The 26,927-nt window shown below is 52.2% G+C and overlaps 12 protein-coding genes across 12 annotated transcripts; 7 read left to right on the top strand and 5 right to left on the bottom strand.

Annotated features, from left to right (window-relative positions):
- Positions 1–794: 794 nt before the first annotated feature.
- Positions 795–1,192, top strand: BCR37DRAFT_393436 (Prefoldin; the record flags this gene model as incomplete). The annotated part of the gene is made up of 2 exons (XM_040871304.1): positions 795–825; positions 870–1,192. The coding sequence occupies 2 exons, from the start codon at positions 795–797 to the stop codon at positions 1,190–1,192; spliced, it is 354 nt and encodes a 117-aa protein (XP_040724970.1).
- A 386-nt stretch (positions 1,193–1,578) lies between these two features.
- BCR37DRAFT_402923 (SacI homology domain-containing protein) lies at positions 1,579–4,032 on the bottom strand (the record flags this gene model as incomplete). Its single annotated transcript, XM_040871952.1, has 2 exons — positions 1,579–1,931; positions 2,100–4,032. 2 exons carry the CDS (start codon positions 4,030–4,032, stop codon positions 1,579–1,581), a joined length of 2,286 nt encoding a protein of 761 aa, XP_040724971.1.
- A 246-nt stretch (positions 4,033–4,278) lies between these two features.
- On the top strand, positions 4,279–7,419 carry BCR37DRAFT_380494 (uncharacterized protein). The gene is made up of 4 exons (XM_040869505.1): positions 4,279–4,551; positions 4,609–4,898; positions 4,945–5,042; positions 5,091–7,419. Exons 1-4 carry the CDS (start codon positions 4,537–4,539, stop codon positions 7,346–7,348), a joined length of 2,661 nt encoding a protein of 886 aa, XP_040724972.1. The 5' UTR covers positions 4,279–4,536; the 3' UTR covers positions 7,349–7,419.
- Positions 7,420–7,505: 86 nt separating this feature from the next.
- Positions 7,506–7,694, bottom strand: BCR37DRAFT_348101 (uncharacterized protein; the record flags this gene model as incomplete). Its single annotated transcript, XM_040867822.1, has 1 exon — positions 7,506–7,694. The coding sequence occupies one exon, from the start codon at positions 7,692–7,694 to the stop codon at positions 7,506–7,508; it is 189 nt and encodes a 62-aa protein (XP_040724973.1).
- A 58-nt stretch (positions 7,695–7,752) lies between these two features.
- On the top strand, positions 7,753–9,755 carry BCR37DRAFT_380497 (kinase-like domain-containing protein). Its single transcript, XM_040869506.1, has 4 exons — positions 7,753–8,096; positions 8,144–8,225; positions 8,264–8,515; positions 8,554–9,755. Exons 1-4 carry the CDS (start codon positions 7,909–7,911, stop codon positions 9,709–9,711), a joined length of 1,680 nt encoding a protein of 559 aa, XP_040724974.1. The 5' UTR covers positions 7,753–7,908; the 3' UTR covers positions 9,712–9,755.
- Positions 9,756–9,937: 182 nt separating this feature from the next.
- On the top strand, positions 9,938–10,763 carry BCR37DRAFT_347885 (uncharacterized protein; the record flags this gene model as incomplete). The annotated part of the gene is made up of 4 exons (XM_040867802.1): positions 9,938–10,062; positions 10,104–10,238; positions 10,279–10,335; positions 10,376–10,763. 4 exons carry the CDS (start codon positions 9,938–9,940, stop codon positions 10,761–10,763), a joined length of 705 nt encoding a protein of 234 aa, XP_040724975.1.
- Positions 10,764–10,925: 162 nt separating this feature from the next.
- BCR37DRAFT_402926 (kinesin) lies at positions 10,926–12,413 on the bottom strand (the record flags this gene model as incomplete). Its single annotated transcript, XM_040871953.1, has 2 exons — positions 10,926–11,774; positions 11,910–12,413. The coding sequence occupies 2 exons, from the start codon at positions 12,411–12,413 to the stop codon at positions 10,926–10,928; spliced, it is 1,353 nt and encodes a 450-aa protein (XP_040724976.1).
- A 1,090-nt stretch (positions 12,414–13,503) lies between these two features.
- Positions 13,504–14,868, top strand: BCR37DRAFT_348030 (S-adenosyl-L-methionine-dependent methyltransferase; the record flags this gene model as incomplete). Its single annotated transcript, XM_040867813.1, has 1 exon — positions 13,504–14,868. The coding sequence occupies one exon, from the start codon at positions 13,504–13,506 to the stop codon at positions 14,866–14,868; it is 1,365 nt and encodes a 454-aa protein (XP_040724977.1).
- A 99-nt stretch (positions 14,869–14,967) lies between these two features.
- BCR37DRAFT_393443 (RNA polymerase II-associated) lies at positions 14,968–15,922 on the bottom strand (the record flags this gene model as incomplete). The annotated part of the gene is made up of 2 exons (XM_040871305.1): positions 14,968–14,983; positions 15,018–15,922. 2 exons carry the CDS (start codon positions 15,920–15,922, stop codon positions 14,968–14,970), a joined length of 921 nt encoding a protein of 306 aa, XP_040724978.1.
- Positions 15,923–16,489: 567 nt separating this feature from the next.
- BCR37DRAFT_339130 (AGC/YANK protein kinase) lies at positions 16,490–17,389 on the top strand (the record flags this gene model as incomplete). Its single annotated transcript, XM_040867323.1, has 1 exon — positions 16,490–17,389. A coding segment is annotated over one exon (900 nt), but the record flags the coding sequence as incomplete, so codon positions are not given.
- A 3,312-nt stretch (positions 17,390–20,701) lies between these two features.
- Positions 20,702–22,561, bottom strand: BCR37DRAFT_368745 (chaperonin-containing T-complex epsilon subunit Cct5; the record flags this gene model as incomplete). The annotated part of the gene is made up of 3 exons (XM_040868306.1): positions 22,412–22,561; positions 21,202–22,357; positions 20,702–21,154 (listed from the first exon to the last, which is right to left on the bottom strand). The coding sequence occupies exons 1-3, from the start codon at positions 22,450–22,452 to the stop codon at positions 20,702–20,704; spliced, it is 1,650 nt and encodes a 549-aa protein (XP_040724980.1). The 5' UTR covers positions 22,453–22,561.
- Positions 22,562–22,631: 70 nt separating this feature from the next.
- Positions 22,632–26,790, top strand: BCR37DRAFT_380511 (Rapamycin-insensitive companion of mTOR, middle domain-containing protein). Its single transcript, XM_040869507.1, has 3 exons — positions 22,632–25,652; positions 25,690–26,357; positions 26,399–26,790. Exons 1-3 carry the CDS (start codon positions 22,860–22,862, stop codon positions 26,760–26,762), a joined length of 3,825 nt encoding a protein of 1,274 aa, XP_040724981.1. The 5' UTR covers positions 22,632–22,859; the 3' UTR covers positions 26,763–26,790.
- Positions 26,791–26,927: the final 137 nt, after the last annotated feature.

Consider the following 26,927-nt stretch of genomic DNA (forward strand, 5'->3'; position numbering starts at 1 on the left):
TCGCTGACGTTGGCACTCGAGTTGCTGTTCGCTCCACCTGCATTGCCTGTGCCACTACCAGACTCCTTCTTCAGCTCTTCAATCTTCATGGATGCACTGCCCTTGTCGAGACTGTCTACATCCACTGCAGCACCCTTTTCAGCGGCAAGTGTCTCGATGAGTGTTTTTTGCTTGCTTGTCATAGGGTCGCCACCTGTTGCCCATGTCTTGGGGTCTGGTACATCAGTCTAGCGGTCAGTGAAGGGTCAGATAGTCGAGTTGCTACATACCATACTTGCTGCTGTTATGTCTTGTGGCACAAAGAGTATCTTCCTGCTCGACGCGTCTTGATCCTCTCAAAGGCCTCATGTCGACGTCATCATACACGAATTGACCTAGACGCGACTTGAGAACAGTGTGCATGGCCATTCAGCGTGTTCTTACAGACCTCATTTGGGCCTAGCCAGACAGTATAGCCATGTGGTCTTGATGAAGTACCAGCATCGGGAAGCTCGTGTCGTGGATGTTTCCTCAGGGGCGAGCGAGTGGTGCGACTCTGGGTCATCCAGCTGGGGTGGTCCTTTTCTCTGCTGAACAGTACAGAGCCATCGATAGATCTTTCGAAGTGCAATGCTCTCTTTGACCACCTAGAATGCCATGAGCGCATGCCATCTTCCGTGGTCCTTGTGTCCCTGTCGCTGTTGAGTCGCGTTGTGGCATCTCGTTGTTTCGACACTCTTCAGTGTCTGGTCGCAGCAGCAGCCCAGGGAGGTCTTCATTGACTCAAGCTGCGGCACTCTCAAGTCCAGAAGAACATGGAGGATCAATTGCGCAAGGTGCTCTCAGGTGGGCATTCACGAAAGCACAAGCAACTCCTGCTAACCAGACAGAGATCGAAGCTCGCGCTGTCAGCTCACAACGCGAACTGACCAGTGTCAAGCAGGCCCTCGTCCAGAAGCAGCGTATCGCCAAGACCATACAGCTCACGCTTGCAGAGATTGACAGTCTGCCGAAAGATACACCATTGTACCAGGGTGTTGGCAAGATGTTTATGCTTGCTGACGAGACGACGCTACAATCGAGGCTGAAGGAGGAGAAGAAATCAACAGAGGATGAAGCAAAGGCGCTTGAGAAGAAGCATGAGTACTTACTCAAGACGTACGAGAATGCGCGGCAACATATACAAGCGGCTATGCAACGTCAAGCGACGTAGTCAGGCGTCAGAAGCAAGTAGCTCGACAGCTGCATATGGGGTATAGGATCACCCCAAAATTGATACAAGCTCTGCTACTCTCGGACTTCCCAGGAAGAGTTATGCTTGAGGCCCCGCAACTTGCCAATAGCAGGCACATGGCCGCATATCGCGACTTGAAAACATTGACGCACTCATACTTCAGCGTTGCGTATTCTAAAGCTTCTCGATGCTTGGCTTTTCAGCTTGGGTAGCTTCAGTCTATGCATCATGCACAAACACAAAGCCTTAGACAATATCATGCATTCCTTGCAACTGACAAGCATATTCTCTCAACTGAACACCACGCAGTGCTCCCTGTAGTGTCCAACGGCCATATCTAGACTCGTTATGCTAGCCTTGCCCGTTCATACGGCGAGGGCTACTGCAGCAGCTCTGTACATGGCAACGTCTTCCTCCGACGGGGTGTAGCTGTCGACATGGACAAATCGCTCATATGCCTTTTCCGCATCAGCAGCGCTCAAGTCTGTCGTCGTCGTCGTGTCAGTGAACTCATCCCATGTCGTTGGATCGTCCGGCCGGCGAGCTCGATCGAGAAATTCTTGATAGATACGCTGATCCGCTTCCTTCGTCACAAGGAGCGAAGCGAGTACCTCTTCCACCTCTTCCATCTTCGGCACTGCTCGAACCGTATCAACCAGTGGCAACACCTTCTCATCCTTTACCACAGGCTCCACGAACCTGCTTGGACTGGCGTGACCTAGCCAACGATGAAGAGACACGGCTGAATGATTGCGGGACTTGTTTGGACGCGGTCCAGCCTTCTCAGAGTCCACCTCTTCCTTCTTTACGACCGTAGCAGGCGAAGGGGCAATGCGAACGACAAAGGGACTTGCATCGAAGGTTTCGTCATGAAACTGTTTTGTACTGAGGTAGCGTGCCGTGGAGTTCATATGGAAGGCGAAAATCTTGTCGATGGAGGAAACAACCCCTGGACGATAGTACTCTTGCCAGTAACGCTCATCTGCACTTGGGAAACGATCACCTCCATCAAGATGGAACCTATCAGTGATGTGCGAGCCTTGTAAGTGCTTGGGAGTCCACCAGAAGCGATAATGGCGGTGGCCTGTCAGGAGTGCAGCGTCGTTGAAATGCAGCTTGTAATCATTCTCCATTTCCCATAGATGCTGATGGCCAGAGAGGGCTCCCGGGACACGGAAGTTGCCGAGGAACAAATTGATGGCATCCTGGCGTTGTGCATCCAGGAATGAGTTATGATAGAATCTCCGAATACTCTCAATCATATCGCGAGAATGACTGGACCATTGGTTGATCTTTCTGTAGGTTTCCATCGTGTTGACCAGATGCGAGCCGCCGTACTGTAATGCGATGGTGTCTCCGTGATCGTGAAACATCTCAATAATCATCGAAACTGCATCACAATCGTATTTGACATCAGCTGGGCTGTTGACAAGACCGAGGGCATGCAGCTGAACTGAAAGAGCGTGTTTTCCAATAACAAATTGCGCCGCATTGGTACGATCCAGGCAGTCTATGCAATTGGTACGAGCGACACCGTGCTGCATGGTCGGGACTGCGCTTGCACAAAAGATGCCGGTGGCGTTGATAGACTCGCAAGCAATGCTCTCAAGGCGTTCAATGACCTCTTCGTCTCTACTTTTTGCAGCCCTCGACATGTCCCAAGCGATATAACGCAGCTTGTGTTCCTTGGGTAGAAATTGATTCAGGTAAGCAATCATTTGATTGAACTCCTGCAGCAACAGCGTCTCGCGCGGTGTTCGTTCGCGCTGCTTGATGAGATTGATGACATAGATGGGGCTCCCATAGCGCTCAAACATGTGGTCGAAATGGAGGGCCGCAGCAGAGAAGAAGGGATCAATTACATTGAGCTCAATGGGGGGCTTTGGGTTGACGCCGTCCACTGGTTGCGACCAATTGAGAGGTATGGAGCCTCTATGCTGCACATAGCTTGTATATTGACCATTGAGCGTGCCGTCCGGGCGATGAAAGGGTGTTGTCATTGCTTCAGACACAATCTGCTCACTCTCGACATCATTGGCAACATAGCCTCGTTCATTGGCACCGCGTTTCAAAAATCTTGCTCCAGCAAAGTGGCGGGAGCGACGAGCAATGAGTGTAACATAGACTGGCTTACCAAAAATCATCAATTTTGCTTGGTCGATGAAGCCGTGTATAAGGGGCACACACCAATTGGAGTGCTGTCGAATGGTGGCAAATGCCATATGGAGCAAGTGATGATTCCAAACAAACATCTCGTTGTAATTGCCCATGAGATGCTCCTGATGGACGGCGCTGTTGGTGAGGTTGTACTGCAGGGTGTGCGTGATGTCGTAGGTATTCGAGTAGTAGAATGTCTTGTTGATCTCCATGCTCTGCCAGATAGCAAGGTAGCGTGCTTCTTCAGCTGCGTTACGATCGCGTTTCTTGTGCTGAATGACTGAGTGCAGCGGAATCAGCTTTGTATTTTCCACATGATAGATGTAGTGTCCGCCAAGCAAGGCGACAATCGATCTTTTCGTGATGACGGAGATGTAGAAGTTTGCAGTGAAGCGAATCAAGCCAATGATGCCACAGCATGTCAGGATCTTGGTCAAGCCACCGGTTGACGCATTTCCACTGTCTAGCGCGACAAGCAGTTCATTGATCTGGGCTTTTGAGTAGGTCGCGTCGTCTTCTACAAGAAGAAAGCGATCTTCTTCGACTGTTCTATCAATCTTGAGGACAGAGAAGTGCTGTTCATCTTGAGTACATCCTATGATGTAGTAGCGTGTGGCTGTCTCGTAGAGTCTGACACTTGTCAGGCACTGCAGCTGGTTCATGATGTGGTGAACTAGCAGCAGTATGGGATCAGCGCAAGTGGCTTGTTAAAATAGCGGATGCAAGGGAGAGCATCATACGCAATGAGCAGCTCTCTCCTCTATCTAGCTAGCCTGTGGTCATGAAGCGTGTTCCTGGACTTGTTTGTGGTCAGAATCCGATGTCTGGTGAGTGAGTCCTGCACACGTGAAATTCGAGCAGAAGGAGGAAAAGAATACAGAGAAGAGAATCAGAGCAACAGAGCGCAGTCAAGTGCAGAAGAGGCAGATTCCTGGCAGAAGCAGCAGCAGCAGCACAGAGCAAAGGAAGGCCCATCGATTGCAGCGAGCACCAGCAGCAGCAGAACCACAGTTACAAAGCAACGGCCACAGCACCAGGGCAAAGGCGCGGCCCGTGAATATCCAGCATAACACAGCACACAGACACACGCACAAGCAGCCGTCGCGAAACAGGTGCAAGTGCTGCTCTGCGAGTAAATCCCAGCGCGTCTTTGGGAGCAACGAGCGATGGGGAACAAACAGGTAACACGAGCTGAGGCCCAGAGAGAGACACAGGGCTAACCACATGTGCACAAACAGACAGAGGACTCAGACATCGAGCGCACACCCGAGTATGCCGCATTCATGCGCACACTCGAGCTATACCACGCACAGCGCGGAACACACCTCACAAAGGAACCCGCCCTCGGCCCGCGCCGCATCTCCCTGCTGAAGCTCTACAAGCGCATCATCGCACTCGGCGGGTATGATGTCGTGTCAGATACGCCCATGCTGTGGAAAAAGGTCGCAGCAGAGTACAATGTGCCGCCCATGTCCAATGCAGGCATGCCGGGCTACCTGCTCAAGACCATGTACTACAAGAACCTCGCGTATGACAACCTGCTCCCTTTGACTGCATGCTGACACACCGTCCAGGGCCTTTGAGATTGAGACACACCGCAAGATGCAAGCTCCACCGCCAGAGAGACTGGAGAGCTTGACGGCACGAGGTGGAGCCATCATGCGAAGACCGAGTATGGACAATCCCTTCGCGGCTCGTATGATCAAAGACTAACAGCTAGATGTCATCAACACACCCTCGCCCAAATCGCCCTCCTCTGGCAACCACCTGCCTGCTCACCATGCCCAGCGGCCTCGAGCGCCCCCGGGAGCTCGCACCTCGTTACAGCACCAGCTCTTGGCATCCCAACAACAGCAACAGCAGCAGCAAGTCACCTCCATGCAAAACTTTCAGCAGATAGGCCAACAGCTATTGCAACAACAGCAACAGCAGCAACAGCAACAACAACAAGGTCAGTTCAATAGCAACAATTCCAGTCGATCTCGCCTGCCGCTCACTGCAACGCCAACGCCCGCCACGCAACCTCGCGTCGTCACACCGGCAGAGGCAGCGTGGTTTGAGCGCGATGGACCCTTCATCAAGCCTATCATGCCTGCCACTGCGGGCCAATTTGCTTGCACAACACTGCAGCCAGAACAAAAAAATGCTCTACAGCCATTCATCTCAAGGCACATTGAGCTCAGACCTCCAAAAGAACGCATTGAGGGCCGCCTCTCTTCCCAGCAGCTCGCACGCATCACCATGGCCCTCAAGAGCTCCATCCCAGATGAAATGGCGTGTGCCCTGAAAGATCTTGTCCGTTCAAGTTATGAACAAGGAGACGAAATGTCACTCGAGCGTACACCAGGTCTTGCTGAAGCACTCATGGCCATTTTCGAACAGGGCGTCCAGAAAATTTGCTCTGACAGTCTCCTCTCCGAGCCTTCAGCCAAGCGTGTCAAACGACAGAGTGAATATTTTGCGCATCGCGCTCAAGATAAAGCACCATACTTTCTCGAGGCTGCTCTCGTTCTACGCAATGCGAGTCTGCAAGTTGACAATGCAAAGTTCATCTGCAGATTGCCACAGGCAGTTCACGTCTTTGTTCAGGCTTTGTCGTTGCCGATTACATCTGCCACCATTGAACTCAGGCTTTATTGCATGGACATGATTGAAGCTGGCGTTCAAGTCCTCGGCATTACTACGGAAGGACATCCGTTGTATCGTTCGATTGCTAGTCTGCTGACGTCGGACGACCGTCATGCACTGCTCTTCTCTTTGCGCGTTCTGGCAAAGCTCTCAAACTTTGATGACAACAATCGCTTGCTGCAAGATATCAAGCCTGCCACCATCAGCCGACTGGCTCAGCTTTTGCTCTGCGCAGACGATGAGCTTGTCGTGGCGATTGTTGAATTCGTGTATCAATTCACCACCTACAAGCACAACACAAAAGCACTCGCAAACAATTCAGACACGGCAGAGCTACTACGCAAGGTCCTCAGCTTGACGACCCACGGCGACTATGGCAAAGTATCGGAAATCACAAACCCACAACAAGCAAAGACGCCAGAGGTCCCACCAAATATCCCATCGCTCCCTGAAGAAGTTGTCCAAGAGCTGCTTCAATTTGCTGAACCAGAGAGAGCTATTCACTGGATGAAGACTTGCTACCAAGCGGGATCGACTGGAGATGACGTGACGCAAATATCGCTCTGGACATCATACCGCACGCGCTTTAGCCACTATACCGGCAAGCAGCCATTGTTGCAAGCTGCAGACCTCATCAAAATGGTGAACACAGCCTTCCCAACGGCTGCAGCTATGGTGACACAAGGAGCTGAAGGACAGCGCTTCATCATTCGAGGCATTCGTCCGCGCGAGTCACCCACCACACCGAGCGGCAAAACGTACATGTCATGCAAGTGGATGACGGCCAAGCAAGAACCTGTTGTACCGAGTGGCGTGTCGACTGAAACTTCAACTGCTCAAGTTGATGGCGTGTCGAATGGTGCGCCGACCTCTGTCGCGCCCAGCACGCGTACGGTTTTGGAACCTTGTGGTCAACAATTTGCAAGTACGAATGCACTATACAAACACATTACCCAGGATCACCTACCAAAGGATGGCAGCGCCAAGACGCATTGTTGGCAAGGCTGCCAGAAGTACGCATCAAAGCCAGAAATGGATGTGCGCAAGGTTGCCATTCACGCACGCATCCACCTGCCATCCACTGCAGCGCCAAAGAGTCAACCGGCCAAAGCACAAGCTGTCTTGCGAATCGAATCGCGCTTCACGGCGCATGACGACAAGGGTGAGGCACGCGGTGTTGCTATGCTTGCAACGGCCATCTTGAAGAACTTGGCCAAGGCAGAGCCGACGGTCTTTGACGAGCAAGATGCGTTGCCACAGCGCATTAAAGCTGGGCTCCTATCGAACCTGGCTCTCAACCCTGTTCTGGCCGCACAATCGGCTGATGCCCTTTGCCAGATTCAGAAGTGAGACACTCCCGGCAGTTGTTCCCCTTTTTGCATAGTGAATCCATACCATAGCGAACGTGTATCAAACGTACTTGTCTTCCTGCACCTCGACTTTGAGGGTATACTTGCCTGGCACAACAATGAGGCCGACGTATCGCTTGTCATCTACCATCAGCCCATCAGATCAAGCCTTCTAAAGTTGCCTTACCGCCGCGATACTCCCAGGTGTCGGAGAGGATGACAGATGCGTCTCGGTCTGTACACATGAAATTGCCAACAAAGCTTCTGCCATCGCTGACCGTCATACGGAGAGTCTGATTCAACAAGTCATGAAGAAATGCTTTCGACTCGGCCCTCTCGTTGCTCATGCTGACCATGAGACCGCTGTAGGAGTGCTGCTGGCAGCGATTGCAAGGTCAATATGTTGGAAGAGAAGCTGGCAGTCGCTTGAAAATGACGGTTCGCGCGACAGACACAAAAAGACGGCGCGACCTGGCACAGCTTCTACATCCGTGTCGCACTCACGCCGGTTCTCGCACTTCTGCTTCATAGCACAGGCACGCTGAGCTCGTGGTCTAGAGGATGCAGCCCAAGCGGTCCGCAGAGGAGGCCCTCGCAGAGTCGGCGCCCGCCACGCCTGGAACAAACCCCGGGACACCGTCGCTCAAGAAGCTTTCCATCCCCAAGCTCACCAAGTTGCGCGCGTTTGAGGGATGCAGCAACCTCAAAGATTACGAAATGCAGGAGAAGATTGGAGAGGGCACTTTTGGGTACGCTTGACTGCGACTTTTACAATTCGGCTCTCGCTAACAAGCAGCATCGTACACCGGGCCTGTCATCGCAAGACAAAGCAAGTGGTCGCCTTGAAGCGTATCCTGATGCATAATGAGAAGGATGGCGTATGACAGCAGCCTTGCACTTTCACGACTAACACCAGTTCCCAATCACTGCGCTTCGCGAGATTCGCATCCTCAAAATGCTCAACCACCCAAACGTGGTGCCCTTGACGGACATGACCGTAGAGCGTGGCGACAAGAGCAAAAAGAAGCGCGGCGCGATATACATGGTGACGCCCTATATGGATCACGACCTCAGTGGCCTACTGGAAAATCCAAAGGTCCAATTTACTCCTGCCCAGATCAAGTGCTACATGCAACAGCTTCTGGAAGGGACTGGCTACTTACACAGCGTTCGTCAATCAAATGAAAATGCCCAAATTGACAGTAGATGCATATTCTCCATCGAGACATGAAGGCGGCAAATTTGCTTATCAATAATCAGGGGATCCTGCAAATTGCAGATTTCGGCTTGGCAAGACTGTATGAAGACGAACCAGCGCCAGACAGCGATATGCCCAAGCGTCAATATACAAACTGTGTTGTGACTCGTTGGTACCGACCTCCGGAGTTATTGCTCGGCGAACGCTGCTACACACCTGCAATTGATCTATGGGGTGTAGGATGCGTCATGGGTGAAATCTACCTGGGCAAGCCCATGTTCCAGGGTCGTACCGATGTCGACCAACTAGATCTCATTTTCCGCCTATGTGGAGGACCTACAGAGTCATCTATGCCGGGGTGGACAAATTTGCCTGGATGTGAGGGGGTAAAGAGCTTTGCAGTTCCACCTCGGATATTGGAGAAGGAATATGCGGTGCATGGCATAGAAATGGCGAATCTTCTCGGTTCGCTCCTGACGCTGAATCCTTCGAAGCGTCCTACCGCCACACAAGCCCTCCAAGCAAAGTACTTTTCCTGCGAGCCGCTTCCGGCCGAGGCGGTCGACCTGCCTACGTACGAGTCTTCACACGAGCTGGACAAGAGTGGTTACGCTGCCGCTGCCGCTGCGGCAAAGGCACCTGCAGCTGCTGGGGAGATGGCGAAGGGCGGAAATGGCAATTTGGCAATCAACAAGGATGCCGGCGTGCCTTCAACGTCATGGGCTGACAATGGCAGACCCCAAGGCAACGGTGCCCCTGAGCGTGGACCTCAGCGCGTTCAAGGTCATCAGCGCGATGTGCCGGCACGCAGGCAAGTATCTCAAGGACACGGTTCTACTGAGCGTGACCGCTGGCCGGAGAGGGGGCAAGCCAACAGCGGTGACCGTGACCGCTGGACGAAAGGCGACCGAGACCGACGTGGGCCGCGTGATAGGTATGACAATGGGCGCAACGGTCGAGATCACGACAGATTTCGAGATCAAAACCGCGGTATGGACAGAGGCCGAAGTCATGATCGTGACCGCTACGATAGGAGCCGCGAGCGGCTGCCTGAAGGTGATCATGATCGTCCTGACGCTGGCCCACGGGATCCGCGCGATACACGAGAGCCACGACGTGAGTATCGCAACTTGCTTCTCGCGCGATCTGGTCAGAGAGATGTATGAGAGATCTATTGTATGGATGCATCCTAGCAATGAATGTGACTGTGAAGTGTCCTAGTATGACGATATACATGAACATTGTTCGCGACTTGGTGGACTTGGTCGCATCCTATACGTGCTTTCAAGTGTAGAAGCGAGCCTCTGTATGCGCATAGGGACTAGCGCAGTAACAGGCCTTTACAGAACCCTACCCAGAAATACTTTGCGCAATTAGACCATAGCGCGAAGCATGTCTACAGAAGCAGCGACAAGCAAGGATAAGTACATCTTTACTGGAGACGATCGTGAACAGTACACGAAAGGCGCCCTTGAGATATCTGATGTGAATCTGGAAAACCCCTTCAAGACGTTCCAGTACGTTGATAAACTTGGACAAGCACATGCTGACCAAATAGCCAGTGGTTCGACGAAGCCAAAGCGCAGAAGATCACTGCCGATGCTGTGTGTCTATCTACCGCAGAGATACCCTCGGGTCGCGTCTCCTCGCGCATGGTATTGCTGAAGGAGCTCGATGACACTGGCTTCGTCATGTATGTCTCTCGTCTGCCGCAGTGCTGAGCTAATGAGCAGCTACTCCAACTTTGGCACCTCACGCAAGTCAAGAGACCTCGAATCGAATAACCATGCGTAAAATTCTCTTCGCAGAAGAATGATCTCTGACAGATAGATCACTCTGCTTCTGGTACGAAAAGATGGAACGCTCCGTAAGAGTTGAGGGCACTACTGAACGCTTGACCCCAGCAGTAAGTCAAGTGTACTTTGACACACGGCCCGTAGGCTCTCGCATCGGTGCTTGGGCGAGCCCCCAATCTAAGCATCTGGAAGACAGGTCAGAGTTAGAAGACCTCGTCAAGTCAATCCGCACCAAATTTAGCGCTGATGGGAAGGAAGATAGCGACAAGAGTGTCAAAATACCCGTTCCTGAGTACTGGGGAGGTCTGCGGATCATACCAGAGCGGATCGAGTTTTGGCAAGGACGGGCAAACAGGCAGCACGACCGAGTCTCGCTGGCGAAGAAGGGCTCACGTTGGGAGGCTGAGCGGCTCGCGCCATAGACGATACTAGCCTTCATTATCGGGTCAGTAGAATTCTGCCCACGACTCGATGCTACGCTACACGAATAGACAGTATTGCAAAGCAGCGCTAGCTAGTCCCGTCTATCATTTCAAGGAAGAATGATTGTGCTTGTATACATTAAGAAACCTGTGATGAGATATCTAGCGCTTCGAACTCTTGGCTGTGCCGACGATTGTCTTATTGACTGCCGTGGCAAAGCGGAGACTACAGAGGGTCTCGCTGACATGCTCTTTTGCTGGGCTGATGTTTACGAACATGAGTGTCTTTGAGTTGCCGCCAAGGCTGTACTGTAGGAGGTAAGTCAGCTTCGAATTGCGGTATGGCACATGGGCAGAGTCATTGCCCAGGGCAAGGATCACATCTGCAAGACATGACAGACTCTTGTTGATGGCCTGCGTTTCCTTCAGACGATCACCGACAGCCTGACTGTGATTGAGACGCTCTGAGCCAGCAAGGTCGACCAAGTTGAGCACACCTCGGCTGCGCTCACCCGTGCCCTCATTCTTGCCCTCGAGAGCAAGCATAAAGACAGAATGTGATCGCGAACTGCGCTCGTTTGCAGCTGTCGCGGCGGTGGTACGATTCTTCGCTGCGAGAGCAAGCAATGAGTCGACACCAGACGCGCTGTCGAGCGAGACTGTTGTCAGGCCATCCACAACAGTAGTCTTGCGTTTTTCATCATGTCTGATGTCGAGCTTTCCTGTCGTTGACTTGGAGCTCAGCAAGTCGCGCATGTTTTCGCAGTAGATCTCCAGAAATGATCCTTCAATGGTATACTCCCATCCTTTGCTTTGCAAGTCCGTTGCCGCCTTGTAGATTTGTTCCACAGCTCGCGGAATCATACCATCTTGCGAAGACATTGTGTGCGTCTTGCCCGACCCAGTTTGACCGTACGCGAAGATGGCAACATTGTAGCCGTCCAGTGCAGACTGGACCAATTGCGAAATCTCTGCAAACACATCTGCGTTTTGTGCTTTAGGGGCAAACACCTGATCGTTAGCTGGTGGCGCGAGGGCTTACGAGAATCATATTAGATCAAGTTTGAGTGTTCACCGAGAAGTTCGCTCGAGGTAACCATCTCTTGCAATCGCTTTTGTAATCATCTTCCCTGGATGTGTTCTTACCTTGTCAAACCCAAAGTTGTAGGTCTTGTCTTCCTTGCCGTACAGGCTCATTTCAGCACCACTACTGACAACCTCTACCTCATCTGGCGTATCAGGAATCCGAATAGAGTCCGCAATGGGCTCATGTGGTAGTGCCGGACGCACACGGCAAAAGACTCGAATGTTGCCCTTGAGCTCTTGGATCCGATTGTGCAATACACGCCGCTGTGTTTCTTCGCTGATCAAATTTGCCCGCAACTCAGCCTTCTCTCTGTCGGACTCTGCAAGTGCTTGTATGTGAGCAGCAATCGTTTCCTGCATTGCTAGAGCCTGGGCCCCCATCACATTAATGCGCGCTTGAAGTTCACCGATGGCCTGTTGCAGAGTCATGGAGTCTGTGCTTTGCTCAGCAAGCTTCTCCTCCAAGGCGTGCCAGCCTTTGCTTTGCACTTCCAATTGTCCTTCCAGCTCTTGAATGCGAGAGGAAGCAGTGCTCAATTCTCTGATCTTGTCGGCGATGTCCATGTCCAGGCTCCGCCTCATGGCTTCAGCATCAGCCTGCACACGTCCAATCTGACGCTCACGCTCAAAGACCTTTGACTCGATCTCCCTTACTTTGCACACCGACTCTGCTCGCACACTGTCAAGCTCAATCGCGTGCCTGTTGTCGAGTTGCGCTCGTTGTAACGATGCAAGATGCACTTCGCCACTTAGTCGACCAATTTGTTCATTGGCAAGATCGAATTGAAGTTGTAGGTTTTGGCGTTCTAAGGCGAGGTCGTTGAGCTTTTGACGCTCCGAAGCGAGCTCGGCGGCAATGGCTAAATTCTCCGTCGAGGTTCGAGATGCCTGGGCCAGCTGTTCTTGCTTCATGGTCGTAAAAGCCCTCTCAAGCTCGTCAATTCTGCCTTTTGCGTCTGTTGCACGCCGAATCGGCTTTATCACCGGGGGGCCTTGTGAGGAGCGCAGTCCTGTGATGCTTGGTGGCCGAGTGCTTGCTGCACTTGAGGGCTGGGATCGGACAGAGGGTTGTTTGTTCAAGGGAGCATCTGCTCTGATACCTGTGACGCTACTAGGTCTCATTATCACTTGTCCAGACCGTCCAAGTGTTGTTGATGTTGCAATCGACTTTGTGCGTGTGTGTGTCACTGGTCGTTTTGTGTCCGGCAATGCTGCTGATGGGTACAACACAGGTGCAGCACGCTTTGATGTAGGTGGCACAGTGCGCTTGACCAAATTGAGACGCGACTCTGGCTTGGGCTTGGTGAAAGGTGCAGCAGTGGCTGGCTTTTGCGAGTCCACATTGGGTTCCAGCTGCTCGAGAGGCGCTGTCGTCCGCGTTTCAGGGGCCGATGACATGAGCGCAGCAGGCGATGGCTCCCTTTTGGCAGGAACAGGCAGGAGCGATGTGCTATCTGGCATGAAGGAGCAGTAGCAAGGATGTGTAGGCAGCTGGTTGTTTGAGGACTTGTTTTTGTTTTTGTTTCTGTGGGGCACGTGTCAGGCGCAACGCAGCAACCAGCAACCAGCATGAGTAGTTCAACTGTAGTTGAGGACCCTAGGCTCTCCTCGACTAGCAGCTCTAGTGGCAATACTCTCTTATATCCATCTAGTCATGCTCAGTCATGGCCAATATTACAAGCTTGTGAAAATATCCACTCCTGCACTGAAGACATGCGCTTGTTGCCATACTAGAGGCCTGCACAGTCTTCTGCTACCTCCCAGAGGACGTTCAGCTAGCACATCTGCGTCTGCCAGTCAGACAAAGACCCGGTTCGATACGCTCGCCAAGCAATTGGCAGAAGTTGTCAAAACAACAGGCCCGATCAGTATCGCTGCATACATGCGTCAGTGCTTGACACATCCAGAACTGGGCTACTATACACAACAAACTCCATTTGGCAAGCATGGCGACTTTGTCACCTCACCTGAAGTCTCTCAGATGTTTGGCGAACTCGTTGGTATCTGGTTCGTTACTGAATGGATGGCACTGTCCAAGCCGTCAGTTATCAACCTCATTGAGCTTGGACCCGGCAAGGGCACCTTGCTCGACGATATGCTTCGTGCCGGAGCAAAATTCAAAGCCTTTCTGCAAGCCTTGAAGTGCATACATCTTCTGGAAGCGAGCGACAAGCTACGCGAAATTCAGCATGCCCTGGTCGGCGATGGCAGTCCGATCGACAAAAGCGACGATCTCATTTGGCATGGCAAGTCCAAGTATGGGCCGGGGATCTGCTGGCATGCTGATCTTAGCACAATCCCCAAGGATCTCTCCCATCCTATGATCATTGCTCACGAGTTCTTCGATGCAATGCCAATTCATGCTTTCGAACGCACGGAGAAAGACTGGAAGGAGCTTCTGGTTGACACGAAGAACGTGTCCACCGTAGTGCCGGCTCCAGCAAGTGAGAGCGAAGTAGACCCTTCCTTTCATCTGACTCTGAGCAAATCGCCATCGCCTCATGGTAAAATGCTTCAATCGCCCCGTTTCGAATGCCTCAAGCCGCCAGCTCGCGTTGAAGTCAGTCCAGATTCGATCAACGTGGCGATCAAACTCTCAGAGATCATGGGAGGACAAAATCAGGGCTCGGCACTCATTATTGACTATGGACCGAAAGATACGATTCCAGTCGACACTCTTCGAGGCATCCGAGCGCACAAGATTGTATCACCGTTTATTGACCCAGGCAAGGTCGATCTTTCTGCCGATGTCGATTTCAAGGCTATTGCAGAAGCTTTTCAACAACAAGGTGGCATTTATGCCCATGGCCCAGTGGAGCAAGGTCATTGGCTTCACCGACTTGGTATCGGCGCAAGAGCTACTGTGCTAGCACGAAATGCCAAGATGGAGAGCGACCGAAAGCGGATAGAAGGTGAATACAAGCGCCTGGTGGAAAGTGTCGCTATGGGCAAGGTCTACAAGGTCATGGCCATCACGACACGCGACGTAACCCCCTGCGGCTTCGAGACGGATACCTAGATCTTTACTCCATGTCCATGTCCTCGTCATCAAGATCATGCTTGGCAGCCTTTGTCGAAATTGTCAGGTCGATAACTTCCCTCTCTCTCGCTCTGCCAGTCATTGGCCTGCGAGTCTTGAGTGTCATGCGAGCCTCGAGCGGAACATACTTTGCCATGTCAGTGTTGAAGACAAACATGTAATCATCCTCATGCTGGTCGCGCTTCGCATCGTAGTCTCGTATGCTGTCCAGCCGGTGTACATTATCGGCTGAGGTCGACCGATCATTGGCTTGCCGGATCTGCTCTGCTGTTTCATAGCTTGGGAGGAAGTATGACAAATAATCATCGTCAGCCTCCTCAATAACCTTGGGCAAGATTGCTGCAACATCAAGCCTGAGGTCGGTGTCGTCCATTTTGGAATTACTCTTTGCCCTTGGAGCGGGATTTGTGGCAAATTTGGCATTACACCACTGCTGTTGTATGCTGGGTGTATCTGGAAATACTGGAAAGACTTCCACGGCGCGCAGGTCCTTGCGTGTTGGATGTCGTAGACTCTCGAGCTCGCCTGACGCTGCGGTGAAGGTATCTTCAATGGCAGCAATTTGCTGCAACGGATCAAGTGCAAACTCTAGATCAGCCTGATGACGAGCTGCCTTGTCCTTTTCAGCTTGCTTGATTTTCGCTGCAGATGCAGCATCACTGGAAATATACTGTGTGCGTCGCAAGAAGGAAACATCTGTAGAAAGCTTTTGTTGACCGATATCAGTCTTCAAGAGCGCTCGATCTTTTGGATCCAGCTCTTCAGGCACATCCGGAGCGTACATGGCTGACTCTTCCCCCTCGAAGATACCCGGCAGCAACGACAAATCCATATGCATGCCTAGTTCGGAATCTGCTTCAACTCTGAGAGGCTGTTCCTGGTATAGATTTGACAAGTAAGATGCCGATGTGTACTTTGAGAAATCTGTAGGAAGTGCCAACATCTTGGGCTCGAAAGGTGGTGGTGGCAGAGTGTTCTGATACCGCACTCGCAGGACATAGTCTTGTCGCGCACCTTTGCGCTTGTCGGCCATCACTAATCAGTACTGTGTTTTCAAGCCGTACTGATAAGAATGGAACGAGGCCTGACAATCTCTCGGCGCTGGTGATTGAGCTTTGAAGGGGTGTTCTCGACAAGGATGGTCGTCGTCAGATTGGGTCGCACACGGCGCGCACCCACAAAAACAATCAGAAGTCGCAGCAGAGTCTGAGCAGACACATCGCTCCTGCCTGAGTCCTGGGCCTTTCTGTGTAGTTCGCTCCCCCATCACTTCTTCACCCAGCCAAAGCAACGTGCGTATTGCGAGCTGTGCCTTGGCTGCTCATCAGCACACAAGCTTGTCAGCCACTGTCAGTTTCCAGTGACGCTACAAAGAGCTCCTTGATGTCCGGAAGCGGTTAAATCGCGAATTGAGTAAACTGCAGCTGTCATTTGCAGACGTGACTTTGCGCGACGACACACTCGAACCCAGGACGTGCCTCTCTTGGGTTGCCGCTACAAGTCTATGGGCAGCTCGTCAAGTGCGCTGAAAGATACCTCGCGCAGAAGAAAAGAATCGGCTGCAACTAGCGATGGCGGACAAGTCCTATCTGCTCAGTCGCTGGCTCAATGGAAGCTGCTGCGTGTCATTGGCAAGGGCGCCTTTGGCAAGGTGCGGGTCATTCAAGACAAGAAGGGTGACTACTTTGCGCTCAAGTATATCAACAAGGAGACATGTATAGCGCGTCAGTCTGTGGTCAATGTTCTCCGAGAGCGCGCAATCTTGGCCGGCCTGGATCACCCGCTCGTGGCGAGGCTGTATTACGCTTTTCAAGATGCAGACCATCTCTACTTTGTTTCTGAATTGCTGCTAGGCGGAGATCTTCGCTACCACATCGTCCGTTTCACATTCACAGAAGAAGCTATACGGCATTGGATTGCGGAGATAGCAGCAGCTCTTGCATACGTTCATACTCGAGGCATCGTACATCGCGACGTCAAGCCAGACAATGTGTTGCTCGATGTTGAGGGGCACGCAAAATTGGCTGATTTTAACGTTTCTACTCAAGCACGGCCTGGGAATCTCCCAAAATCTCGCAGTGGTAGTCTTCTCTACATGGCGCCAGAAGTGCATCGTGCGGATGAGTACGACGGCATGGCTGATTATTGGTCGTTAGGAGTGACTTTTTACGAATGCATATATGGCTCACGACCTTTCCATGGCGGCGATGCGAAGGAAGTCATGAACAGAGTGAATTCAGACAAGCCTGCGTTTCCGGAAGTCTCCCCAGCTGTCTCGCGGGAATGCGTGTCTGCACTATCTGCATTACTGCAGATCGAGCCTCGCGAACGCCTCGGCAGCAAGCCATTTGCGCAGCACCCTTTCTTCTCTGCACTGTCATGGAACGCGCTCGAGACAGGAACCTCAGATCCAATTTACAAACCCGCTCCCAAGTCGTTTGATGTTACTTGGGAACTTGAAGACTTGCTCCTCGAAGGGTCACCTCTCGATGCACGCAGGTTTGCCACTCGCAGGGAAGTCTCCAAAAAAGGCACTCAAGTTGATCTGGGTGGGGACGCCGATATGCACGCTTTGTTGAATACGCATTTTGTGGACTATGATCGCTCGTTGGCTCCAAAGAGGGCAGCGGTTGAACCTCTCAGCACACCTGAAGATATGGTGTCCCCTATCGACACACCGATACTGGGTCCTTCGGATTCACTCCAGTCCGGCTTTTTCCCGGCTATACCAGTCGAGTCTGTTAATGAAGTCGACGTGAAAGAGCGCGAGAAGACTAGGAAGAACGGTAAAGGTGATGCCAGGAACTGGCTTTTGCGTGGTAGTCAACGATCGAAGAAGGAGAAGCATTTTGGAGCTGGCATTTTGCATAACAAGCCAGGTGGGCGGATCAGGGTAGTAAAGGGACCGTGAATGACACCACTGGGTTCGTCTTCAAATGTATCATTATTACAAAGGAAGCCTAAGACTAGTGATGCTATTGACGCCCATGCGAGACCAAGACGCTATGCAAAATGATGAATCAATGTTTGGAATTACAAGGCGTACTCACCAGCCGCATCCATTGTAACCAAAGTCGTCGGCGCCCGCCTCAGTAGCGACAGAGACTGATGGCTTCGGCGTCCTCTGGCCGTCCGGCTGACCGGTTGGGAAATCACTGAGCTGTGTCATGTCGTAAGCCGTGTGGCGCCTCTTCAAGACCGCCTGGGCAGCATTATTGGCGTTGGTAGGCTTTTGACGGCGCTCCCAGAGAAGATGCTTGCGTAGAGACTCCGAAAGCTCCGTAGCAAGCATGTTGCGCCGAGTGGTTCGAGGTGAGACAGAGCCCTTGATGTCTGTGGCCGTAGCTGTTGCTGGTGTCATCAATGTGTCGGCCGTGAGGAGTAAATTTGAGCCAGCTATGCGACCTCCTTGCTTGGAAGCAGTCGAGGGTGGCGATGATGCAGCAGAGGGACGTCGCGACTGAGCAATCGCAGGTGAGGAACGTGACTGTGCGTTACTAAGCTTCACAGTCGGATCAGTGAAGAGCGTCGAGAGCAAAGATTTGCGCGAAGCGAGCGAGGGTCGCCGATCTGGTAGAGTTTGCATTTTGTTGAACATATCATTGCCCTCAGAGAAAGAGTTTGCACGCGATTCCGTCACAACAGAGGCCCAATCATCGTCATCCTCCTGACCAGGCTCATCAGACTCCTCGTCACTCATGATGGCAGAGTCCATTGCAGGGCGCCATTGTGCCCTTGAGGGGGCATCGCTATCTTCGTCGCTGTCAAATGGACTCGAGTCATAGCCCGAACCTTGGGCGACAATCTCCTTGAAAGAGCGCTGCTTTTTAGGTGGGGCCACTTCTGGGGTCGAAGCAATATGGGCAGGCGATCTTGCTGAAGCCTTCTTTTTCTTGCTGCGCTTCGTGCCTCGGGCATCGCATTCAACATCTGAGCCAGATGGACTAGAATCGATGAAGAACATTTGTTGCTTCCCCTTCAATCCTGAGCCATCTGTCAACCGCGGGCTCGGGCAAGATCCGTTCAATGGCTTTTTGACAGATACAAGACTCGGGTGAAAGCCATGGACAACACTGCTGGCGCGGCGCAACGCAGAAGAGGAATCCTCTGGTCCAAGCAATAGGGGCGCATTGCGCACCTTGATGCTCAGATAGTCCACCTGCTCTGGTGACTTGTTAGAGCTTTGTTGCGACTGTGACTCTGGTACCGGCACAGAACGGGATTCTGGCTCATTATTAAAAGTCGGTAAAGGCGTATCAGACTTGTCCATGCGCTCTTTCCACTCTTCATTTGAGGGCTCCTGGCCGAACTGGCTAACTAGCTGATGAAAGCGATCTGGAGTGAGGTGCTGCTGTAATTTGAGTCTCTCTTCAGGGCTGCCACATGCAAGCACATCTCGCTCGTCTACCGTGGTGGCTGAGTCGATTGAGGTCGACAGCTGCGGCACAAGACTTGAGCTACAGGTCCGTCCGCGCGTCAAAGACGGACGTGTTCCTTGTTCTGCTGACCGTCGCTGTGACTCCTGCATATCACGGTCGTTAAGCTGGCATTCGCGATACCAGAGGCGCCATGACAGATTCTCCAGACGACGGCCATTCTCAAGGGACTCGGCACACTTTGTGAAAACTTAGTTTTGGTTAGCATTTGTTCTGCCTGAGATGGAACGAGCATACCAGTCCATAGGCTTGAAAGCTGGTCGCAATCTACTCTATCGATCTTGTTGATGTTATTGAAGGCCAGGGATAGCACTGGCTGAGTTGAAAAGGGCATTTTGAGCGTGTCGATGTAGGAAAGGTGAATGGCTGTGCGATTATGAGCCTCGCTTCCGTGCGCTTTCGATGGCAGCTCGGCCTAGGACCAGATTTCGTTGCTATACTGCAGGGATGATGTGCTGGAACACGACAAAGGCGCCGCTGCCGGGAGGGGCAGTGCTTCGTGTTGTATTAGGTGAGGAGCCGAAGAAATGGCTATGACTACACTCTCCTTTGCAGGCGCGTGCTGCTTCTCTGCAGGGTGTACTGAGGGGCGCAACGTACAGCAGTATCAGCGAGAGAGCTAGAGAGACAGGCGAGCAGTGTTGGGATAGGGGAACAGAGAGGAAGGAAGGGCAGATGGGCCGGGTTGTGTCGTTGCGAGCTGTCAGATCTTTCTTGGTCGCCTCCCTCGGCGGATTCGCGGCCAAATTCAGGCTCACTCTCTGACTCTCTCTCTCGCGGCCGCTCTCCAGCCTTCTCTAGAATCTCTCCTGAGACTTCCCCGGAGACCCTATTCGACCGTCACATCCTAAATAAATGAAGGCCCTGTGCTGCAGCCTCTGCAACATACATATCCGGGCCTCATACATCTCATCCCCCCAGTCACATCTACATATCTGCAAGTCTCGCACATAACTGCAGCACAGCTCGAGCTCCGGAAGTTGAGCAGCGGGTAAAGTGGTTTCATCCCGCAGGCATGTGCGCGCTCGGTGTCAGCTGCCCAACTTTTCCCTGTCATCTGACCTCCGCGCTTTGCCGACTACAACACGCAGCCTGACCAAGCTACTGCTGCCAGGCATAGCCCTCGCGACGTCATGATTGATACGCTCATCTCGTTCTTCTTCAGTCTGCTGAGCTTCGTTGGAAAACAATTGCGGGACTATTTGTGCACTGTACAGCATTCATAGAAACTCAAGTACAAATAGATTATTCCGAGATAGCCCACCGGTACGTCGAAGCTATCGAGAACAGGGAGAGCTTTGACCCACAGGCCACATCACGCCGACTGCGCGCTCTTGGAACAGATTGTGTAAATGCTTCTGGATAATCTACGCTAATCAGTACTGACCCTCTTCGCTGCCGGCAATAATGCTATCATCAATTTTCAGCACCATCCTGCAAAGCTGAGTCGCAAGCAGAAGCTGTTGGCGCTTGCCAATGAGGGGGTCAATGACAAACAGCTCGCGCATATCATTCGTGCCGGAAGACAAACAGTCAATACCCAAGCGTGAGTTGTTCTCCTTGATCTGCCGCGACTTTACTGCTGCGAGCGTCTCAATAGGCGAGAGGCCAGAGTTTTCCGCCAACGCAGCAGGTACATCATCCAAAGCGTTTGCGAAGGCACGCATAGCATACTGCTCGATGCCTGGAATCTTGTCCGCTTCATCGGCCACCTTGACCGAGCAAGCCATTTCAGCAGCACCGCCACCATACACGACGCGATTGTCCTTGACCAAGTTGCGCACAACGCACAGAGCATCGTGTAAGGCACGCTTTGCCTCATCAACAATCTATTCTGATTAGCCAGGTACGATAACTGAAATAGGATAAAACATACCATCTTGTTGCTGCCGCGCACGAAGATGGTAACAGCGCGCGGATTAGCGCAGTCTTCGACGACCATCATACGCTCCCTGAGTGTCCCGAACGAAAGTTGTTTGACAGATCCTGCGCGTCCAAGCTTGTCTGCAGTCAAATCCTTGAAACGTGGCACGATGCGACCATTGGTTGCAATAGCAATGAGTTCAATCTCAGGCCCACCTACCCAACGGACAGCTGGCAAATCATTTTGCATCAACAGATGATTCGCTTCATCGTCGAAACCCCACTGGCAGATGACGAGGTTGGCTCCGGTATCCTTGATTTGCGAGATCATCTCTTCAAATTTCTCCTTCTCATAGGTCTGCAGCTTCTTGAACTCTTCAACGGAGGAAATGTCGAGCTTGTGCTTGGTCTTTGGCTTCGGGGGCTCAAATGGACATGTCAAAATGGCAATCTTGGCGTCTTTGACAGAATGAGGCATTTGCGGATGAGAAAAGTCCTTGTCAATGACGACGCCTTTGACGAGGACGGTATCTTCCAGCGAACCTCCGGTCTTGCCATCAACCTTGATGAATTCAAAGTCCACATCCTTTCTTTGCAAGTCCGCCACAGCTAGCACGGCGTCTACAGCAATCTGTGAGAATTGATCATGGGCCTTTGAGACAATCTTGGAGCCGAGACAGGTCTTTGCAGTACGCAACAGATTTGATGTATTGTCCTTTGCAAAAGGAACCTCATCTGCGATAGTCTCGAGGTGCTCGACAGCGATTTGACAAGCCCGGTCAAAGCCATCTGCAATGCGGATAGGATGGATGCCGCGATCAATGAGCTGTTCTGCTTGCTCTAGCAGCGCTCCTGCCAGGACAACGACACCCGTTGTTCCATCACCAATCTCATCGTCTTGTGACTTAGACAGCTGCACAAGAAGCTTCGCAATTTGATGTTCTACATTCATTTGGGCGAGGATCGTAGCTCCATCGTTGGTGATGGTGATATCGCCGTCTGGAGAAATCAGAATCTTGTCCAGTCCACGAGGTCCGAGGGAAGTGCGAATGACAGAGGTGACTGCCTTGGCAGCAGCAATGTGAGACTTGACTGCATCCAAGCCATGGAGCCGTTTTTTCTTGCCTTGGTCACGCACGATGATGAATGGATTGCCATTTTCGTCACGTCTAGCAGCTCATTAGCGGTTGTCATAATTTGAGCGAGTAGCAAGTAGCACGTACGCAACGACTGCGTTTTCCATGCCTGCGGGGAGGCCGTTCATTTAGATCGTCTTGAGGAGGAGTCGACGGCCGGGTAGACGGACAGCAGTGATGTCTTGGAGTGCGACGATGAGCTAGAGACCGGAGATGAATATCGATGTGGTCGACGCGCCTCTGCTGAGTTCTTCCTCGACCGCGCCCAAAATTTCTCTTTCCCTTCACGTGAGGCGCGCGAGGTGAGAGAAGGCCTTCGCGTTCAGGCAGCTGAAATGACGACGACGGCAGCAATCTCTCGCCTTCCTTGCATCGAGTACGAAGCCTCTACGCCTGAGTCTCCTCTGCGGCAGCTTCAGAAGTGAGTGTGTCTGTGGCTCCTGTAAGAGCGCCTGGAACGCGTGCTTCTATTCTTGCCAGTAGGCGTTCATCTCGACTCGCTAGTCTCATGAGCGACTAGGAGGACTAGAGCCGCATGACTTCGCCGGCGGGCTCGAGCAAGGGCGTCAATGCAGGAGCTCTGGTTAGGCTCAACACAGGCGCAAGTGCGTCTGTTCCAACAGGCAAATTGGGCCTGGACCAAGAAACCTTGACACTCGAGGAAGCGCTGAGCAGACTCGAAATTGAGAATCGCCTCAAGGAAGGGGCCGAGAACCTGTTGCAGGTGCTCGATACACGCGTGAAGGAGCGGCCTAGGGAAGCGCGTGATGCTCGACGCCTGCAGGTCATGGAAGAGCTCGATCAAACCAACAACGCCATACAGGCGCTCAAGACGCGTATACACGAGCTGAGTGCACTAAGTCCGTTGTCTGACAAGATCTACAAGCGGCAGCGTAGCGATGACGCGGTGTCCACGAGACCCAAGCTAGCTACGATACGGTCTTACAGTGCATCTGCCTTTCCTGGCCAAGAAAAATCGAGTTCCCCTCTACATTCAGTGAATACAATTGTGGAAGAATTACTCGATGCTACTTCTCCTTCTTCACACATAATCTCGCGCTGTAATGCGCTCATTTCACTGCTGAAACGCGACAAGGAGCTTGCCAAAGACATTCCAGTCGTTGTTCCCAAAGTCTGTGTCCCTCGCTTTTGCTCAGTGGGCAACCCATTCCTCGCTGCAGCAGGCTATAGGCTGGCAAGGTACATCCTTGCGTTGTCCAGTGCTCCTAATCACACCTTCCTGAATTCTGCGCTGGAACGCTGTCTGCTGACCTCGCTCGCCAAGGAAGATCACCATACTCTTGAACGTGAGCAGGCGTTGACGCTGGTTCGCACATTGCTTTTGACCGGCGAGGCGCTACCGCTCAGATTCTCAGGTCTCGTCCGAGCCGTCATTTCCATTTCGGAAGCTGAAGATCGCTTATCCTCACTGGCGACTGAGACATTGACAGAATTGCTCATTTGGGCACCGGGGATTATGCAACAGACCGGAGGCATCTCATCACTGCTGCGATCGCTTGTCGATGGACCGCTGGCTCTGTGCGACGAAATCATCATGGCATTCATGCTGCATTTGGACCGGCCAGATCATCGGCGCTTTATCAAAGAAAGTGATTTGGAAGTTGTCTACAGCTGCTTCACCGAACACTGCAAAGAAGCTCTGTTCAGCGAAGACGCCCTTCTTTCCGCAACAGCCGTTTTGCTGCGGATGTTCAACACATGGCCCGGCCTAGTGGCCACAAGTGCACACAATTTCCGTGGCTTAGCAAGTGTCTTGGAAGCATTGCGTGTCCCGTCAAATAGCATTCGCGATGTCATCCTGGAATTTCTCTTCAGTGTGCTCTCTATTCCAGTCAATAATCTGACCACAACGTTCTTGGCAGGCAGGCGTCTGACAACAATGGGCCGCATCCCCATCTCCGCCAAGGGCTCTTCGGGCGATGCCTCGTCAACGACTGGCAAGGTTAATCGGGGTGCAAATCTGCTCAATCAATTTTCTGCCCTAAAGCTGCATCTATTCTTGCAATTGGGAGTCCTCGATTCTCTTATGGTTGTGGTTGAAGATCTGAATGACGTGCAATCGTCTCGCAAAGCTACGCTGCTTATTGGTGAAATATTGCAACTGGCAAATGTGCTATTGCCCCTGTCTGTCAGCAGAGACCTTCAGTCTCTTAGCAGATTATTTTCAACTGCCACCAGCTTCAGCAATGATGGAAGGCTGCTGGCCACCTCTGCGTTGTACCAGATTGAATCCATCAATCGTACACGCAATAAGACTTCTGTCGCAAAGATTGTCAATTCGGCAGATGCGAGCAGCACGAAACGAGGTCAGCGACAGGTCGAACAGGTCAAGATTAAAATGGGTCTGCAAATCGATGACACCCACTTTCGCAATTTGCTGCTCGACACGCAGGTGTTGAACACGAAGAACTACACCAAGTGGCATTGGGATACATTGACGGAGCTCGTTCAAGGTCCCCTTCTCAATCCCAAGAGGCTTGAAGAAAGTATACGGGCAACCAAGTTTATGAAACGCCTTCTAGCCTTTTACCGGCCATTTACGCATCGCTTTTCAGCGATCAAGAACACAAAACCGAACCAAAAGTATGTGAGGTTTGGCTGCTTGCTGCTTGCAACGCTGCTCGCCAATCCTGAAGGCTTCAAGTATCTGATGGAATCCAAGTTGCTTCGTCAGCTCTCAGAATGCCTCGCACAGCTAGACCCTATGAATCAGGTGCCTGCGGCAGAGGCGCTTTTCTCCGAGGCCAGGTTGAAGGAGACGCTGTGTCATGGCTACTTTGAGATGATTGGTACGCTTACTGCCCATCCGCAGGGTATTGCTATGCTTGAACGTTGGCGCATCTTCACCAGCCTATATCATCTGACGGAGCTGAGATCTCGGAGCGATTTGCTTATAAGCCTTTTGCCGCACATGGACTATTCGTACGAGGGACATCCACGCATCATCCTGAGCAAAGCATTGATGTCTGGCGCCAAAGAGGTCCGTCTTGAGGCCAGTCTCTTGCTTGGGAAATTGACGGAGGAGTTTGACGATAAAACAAGCAAAGTGGCGGATTGGGCGTTGCGGTTATTGACCACGCAATTGTACGATCCATCAACGCAGGTTTGTGAAGTCGCTGTGCGTGTTTTGGAGACAGCTTGCAATTCCAAACACCATCTGGAGCACGTCGTGCAACTGAGACCAGCTCTGGAACACCTGGGTCAGATTGGAGCCCCTCTCTTATTACGGTTTTTGGCTACCAGCGTTGGATTTCATTACCTTCAGGAACTGAGCTACGTGGGCCGAGAGATGGACGACTGGCATCACGTATGAAGACATGCTAAATTACCAGGCTAATATACAGGGCGGGAATGATGAGTACGTCACCTTGATCGAGTCAGTCTTACTCTTGACCGAAGCGCCTGACTTGGTCTCTGTCAAGCCCTCATTCGATGGCCGCATACCGGCGCATTTCTACGGCGAGTTGGCCAAGACAGCCGAGGGCTGCGACTTGCTCGTGACAAAAGGTCACTTTCACCACTACGTTGACAGACTCAGACGACAAGATGCTGACTCATCAGCCGAAGAGGTGCACCATATGAAGGCGGCGCTTTGGGCCATCGGAAACATTGGCGCGACCGAGCGTGGTGCTCCGTTTCTGGACAATTCGCAAGTGGTACATTTCATCGTTCGGATTGCCGAGCAGTCCCCATTTCTTGGACTGCGCGGCACAGCTTACCTCGTCCTTGGGCTGATTAGCAACACCACTGTCGGTGTTCGACTTTTGGAAAAGTCTGGGTGGCAAGGAACGGTAACGCGAATGGGCAATCCGACGGGTGTTTGTGTCCCTCAGACGGCGCGCAGTGTTCTCGAGTTATCGAGCTGGTCCTCTGTGAACGTCAAAAGCGTAGAGAATGATGGCGGCGATATTGGTCTCGATTCTTTGGAAGGCACGCAGCGAGATATTGCCAATGCACTGTGCAATTTGAGCAATCACATCTTGGCCAATGACGCCGCTCGACAGCTTGTTCGGTTTGACTCCTCAATGTGTGAGGGATTGTGCTAATCAGTAGATTGAGACAGCGGCATGCGGACGCCTTCTTCACGAAGAAAATGCTCGACCTGACGTTTGATTTGCTCTCTCGGTATCAGCATCGCCAAGGGGTGCGAAGATTCATGATTCACTTATTTCAACCTGAAAATCTAGCAGACCTGGCGTCTGCCGATGAGTCTTCCACAGAAAAGAGCGTGCAGCTTGGGCGGGCGAGTTCCACCGAGGCCTCTGGCAGCTTGCATTCTCAAAGTCTGCGCACGCTTGAGCGCCGCCGATCGGGCCTTCTTGATGCGAGCAGCAATGCGGGCGATGTTCTTGCGCAGCGGAGGAAGCTCTTCAATGCGCCCCTTGTGCGGAGTCGGCGTTCACAGACCATAGAGTGAGTTAGTGAGTGGATCCATCTGACATGTGACTGCTCTTTGTTGCTTCCCGGTAAACACTCTGCGTCCCATCTGAATTCTACCTCTCCAGGGTTAGGGTCGCCTGAACCTGCCCGGCCAGAAAGTGCGACAAGCCAAAGCGACAAAACTGCAGCACCACCTTCCTCC

Source organism: Protomyces lactucae-debilis, assembly GCF_002105105.1.
Source record: "Protomyces lactucae-debilis strain 12-1054 chromosome Unknown BCR37scaffold_11, whole genome shotgun sequence".
Taxonomy (NCBI): domain Eukaryota; kingdom Fungi; phylum Ascomycota; class Taphrinomycetes; order Taphrinales; family Protomycetaceae; genus Protomyces; species Protomyces lactucae-debilis.

Excerpts from the sequence above, each read along its gene's own strand:
- BCR37DRAFT_380511 (XM_040869507.1), top strand. The coding sequence starts at position 22,860 with ATGACTTCGCCGGCGGGCTCGAGCAAGGGCGTCAATGCAGGAGCTCTG. Across the intron at positions 25,653-25,689 it reads AGATGGACGACTGGCATCAC|GGCGGGAATGATGAGTACGT; the intron begins GTATGAAGACAT and ends GCTAATATACAG. Across the intron at positions 26,358-26,398 it reads GCCGCTCGACAGCTTGTTCG|ATTGAGACAGCGGCATGCGG; the intron begins GTTTGACTCCTC and ends GCTAATCAGTAG.
- BCR37DRAFT_380497 (XM_040869506.1), top strand. The coding sequence starts at position 7,909 with ATGCAGCCCAAGCGGTCCGCAGAGGAGGCCCTCGCAGAGTCGGCGCCC. Across the intron at positions 8,097-8,143 it reads ATTGGAGAGGGCACTTTTGG|CATCGTACACCGGGCCTGTC; the intron begins GTACGCTTGACT and ends GCTAACAAGCAG. Across the intron at positions 8,516-8,553 it reads GGACTGGCTACTTACACAGC|ATGCATATTCTCCATCGAGA; the intron begins GTTCGTCAATCA and ends AATTGACAGTAG.
- BCR37DRAFT_380494 (XM_040869505.1), top strand. Across the intron at positions 4,899-4,944 it reads ATGTACTACAAGAACCTCGC|GGCCTTTGAGATTGAGACAC; the intron begins GTATGACAACCT and ends CACACCGTCCAG. Across the intron at positions 5,043-5,090 it reads AGCCATCATGCGAAGACCGA|ATGTCATCAACACACCCTCG; the intron begins GTATGGACAATC and ends ACTAACAGCTAG.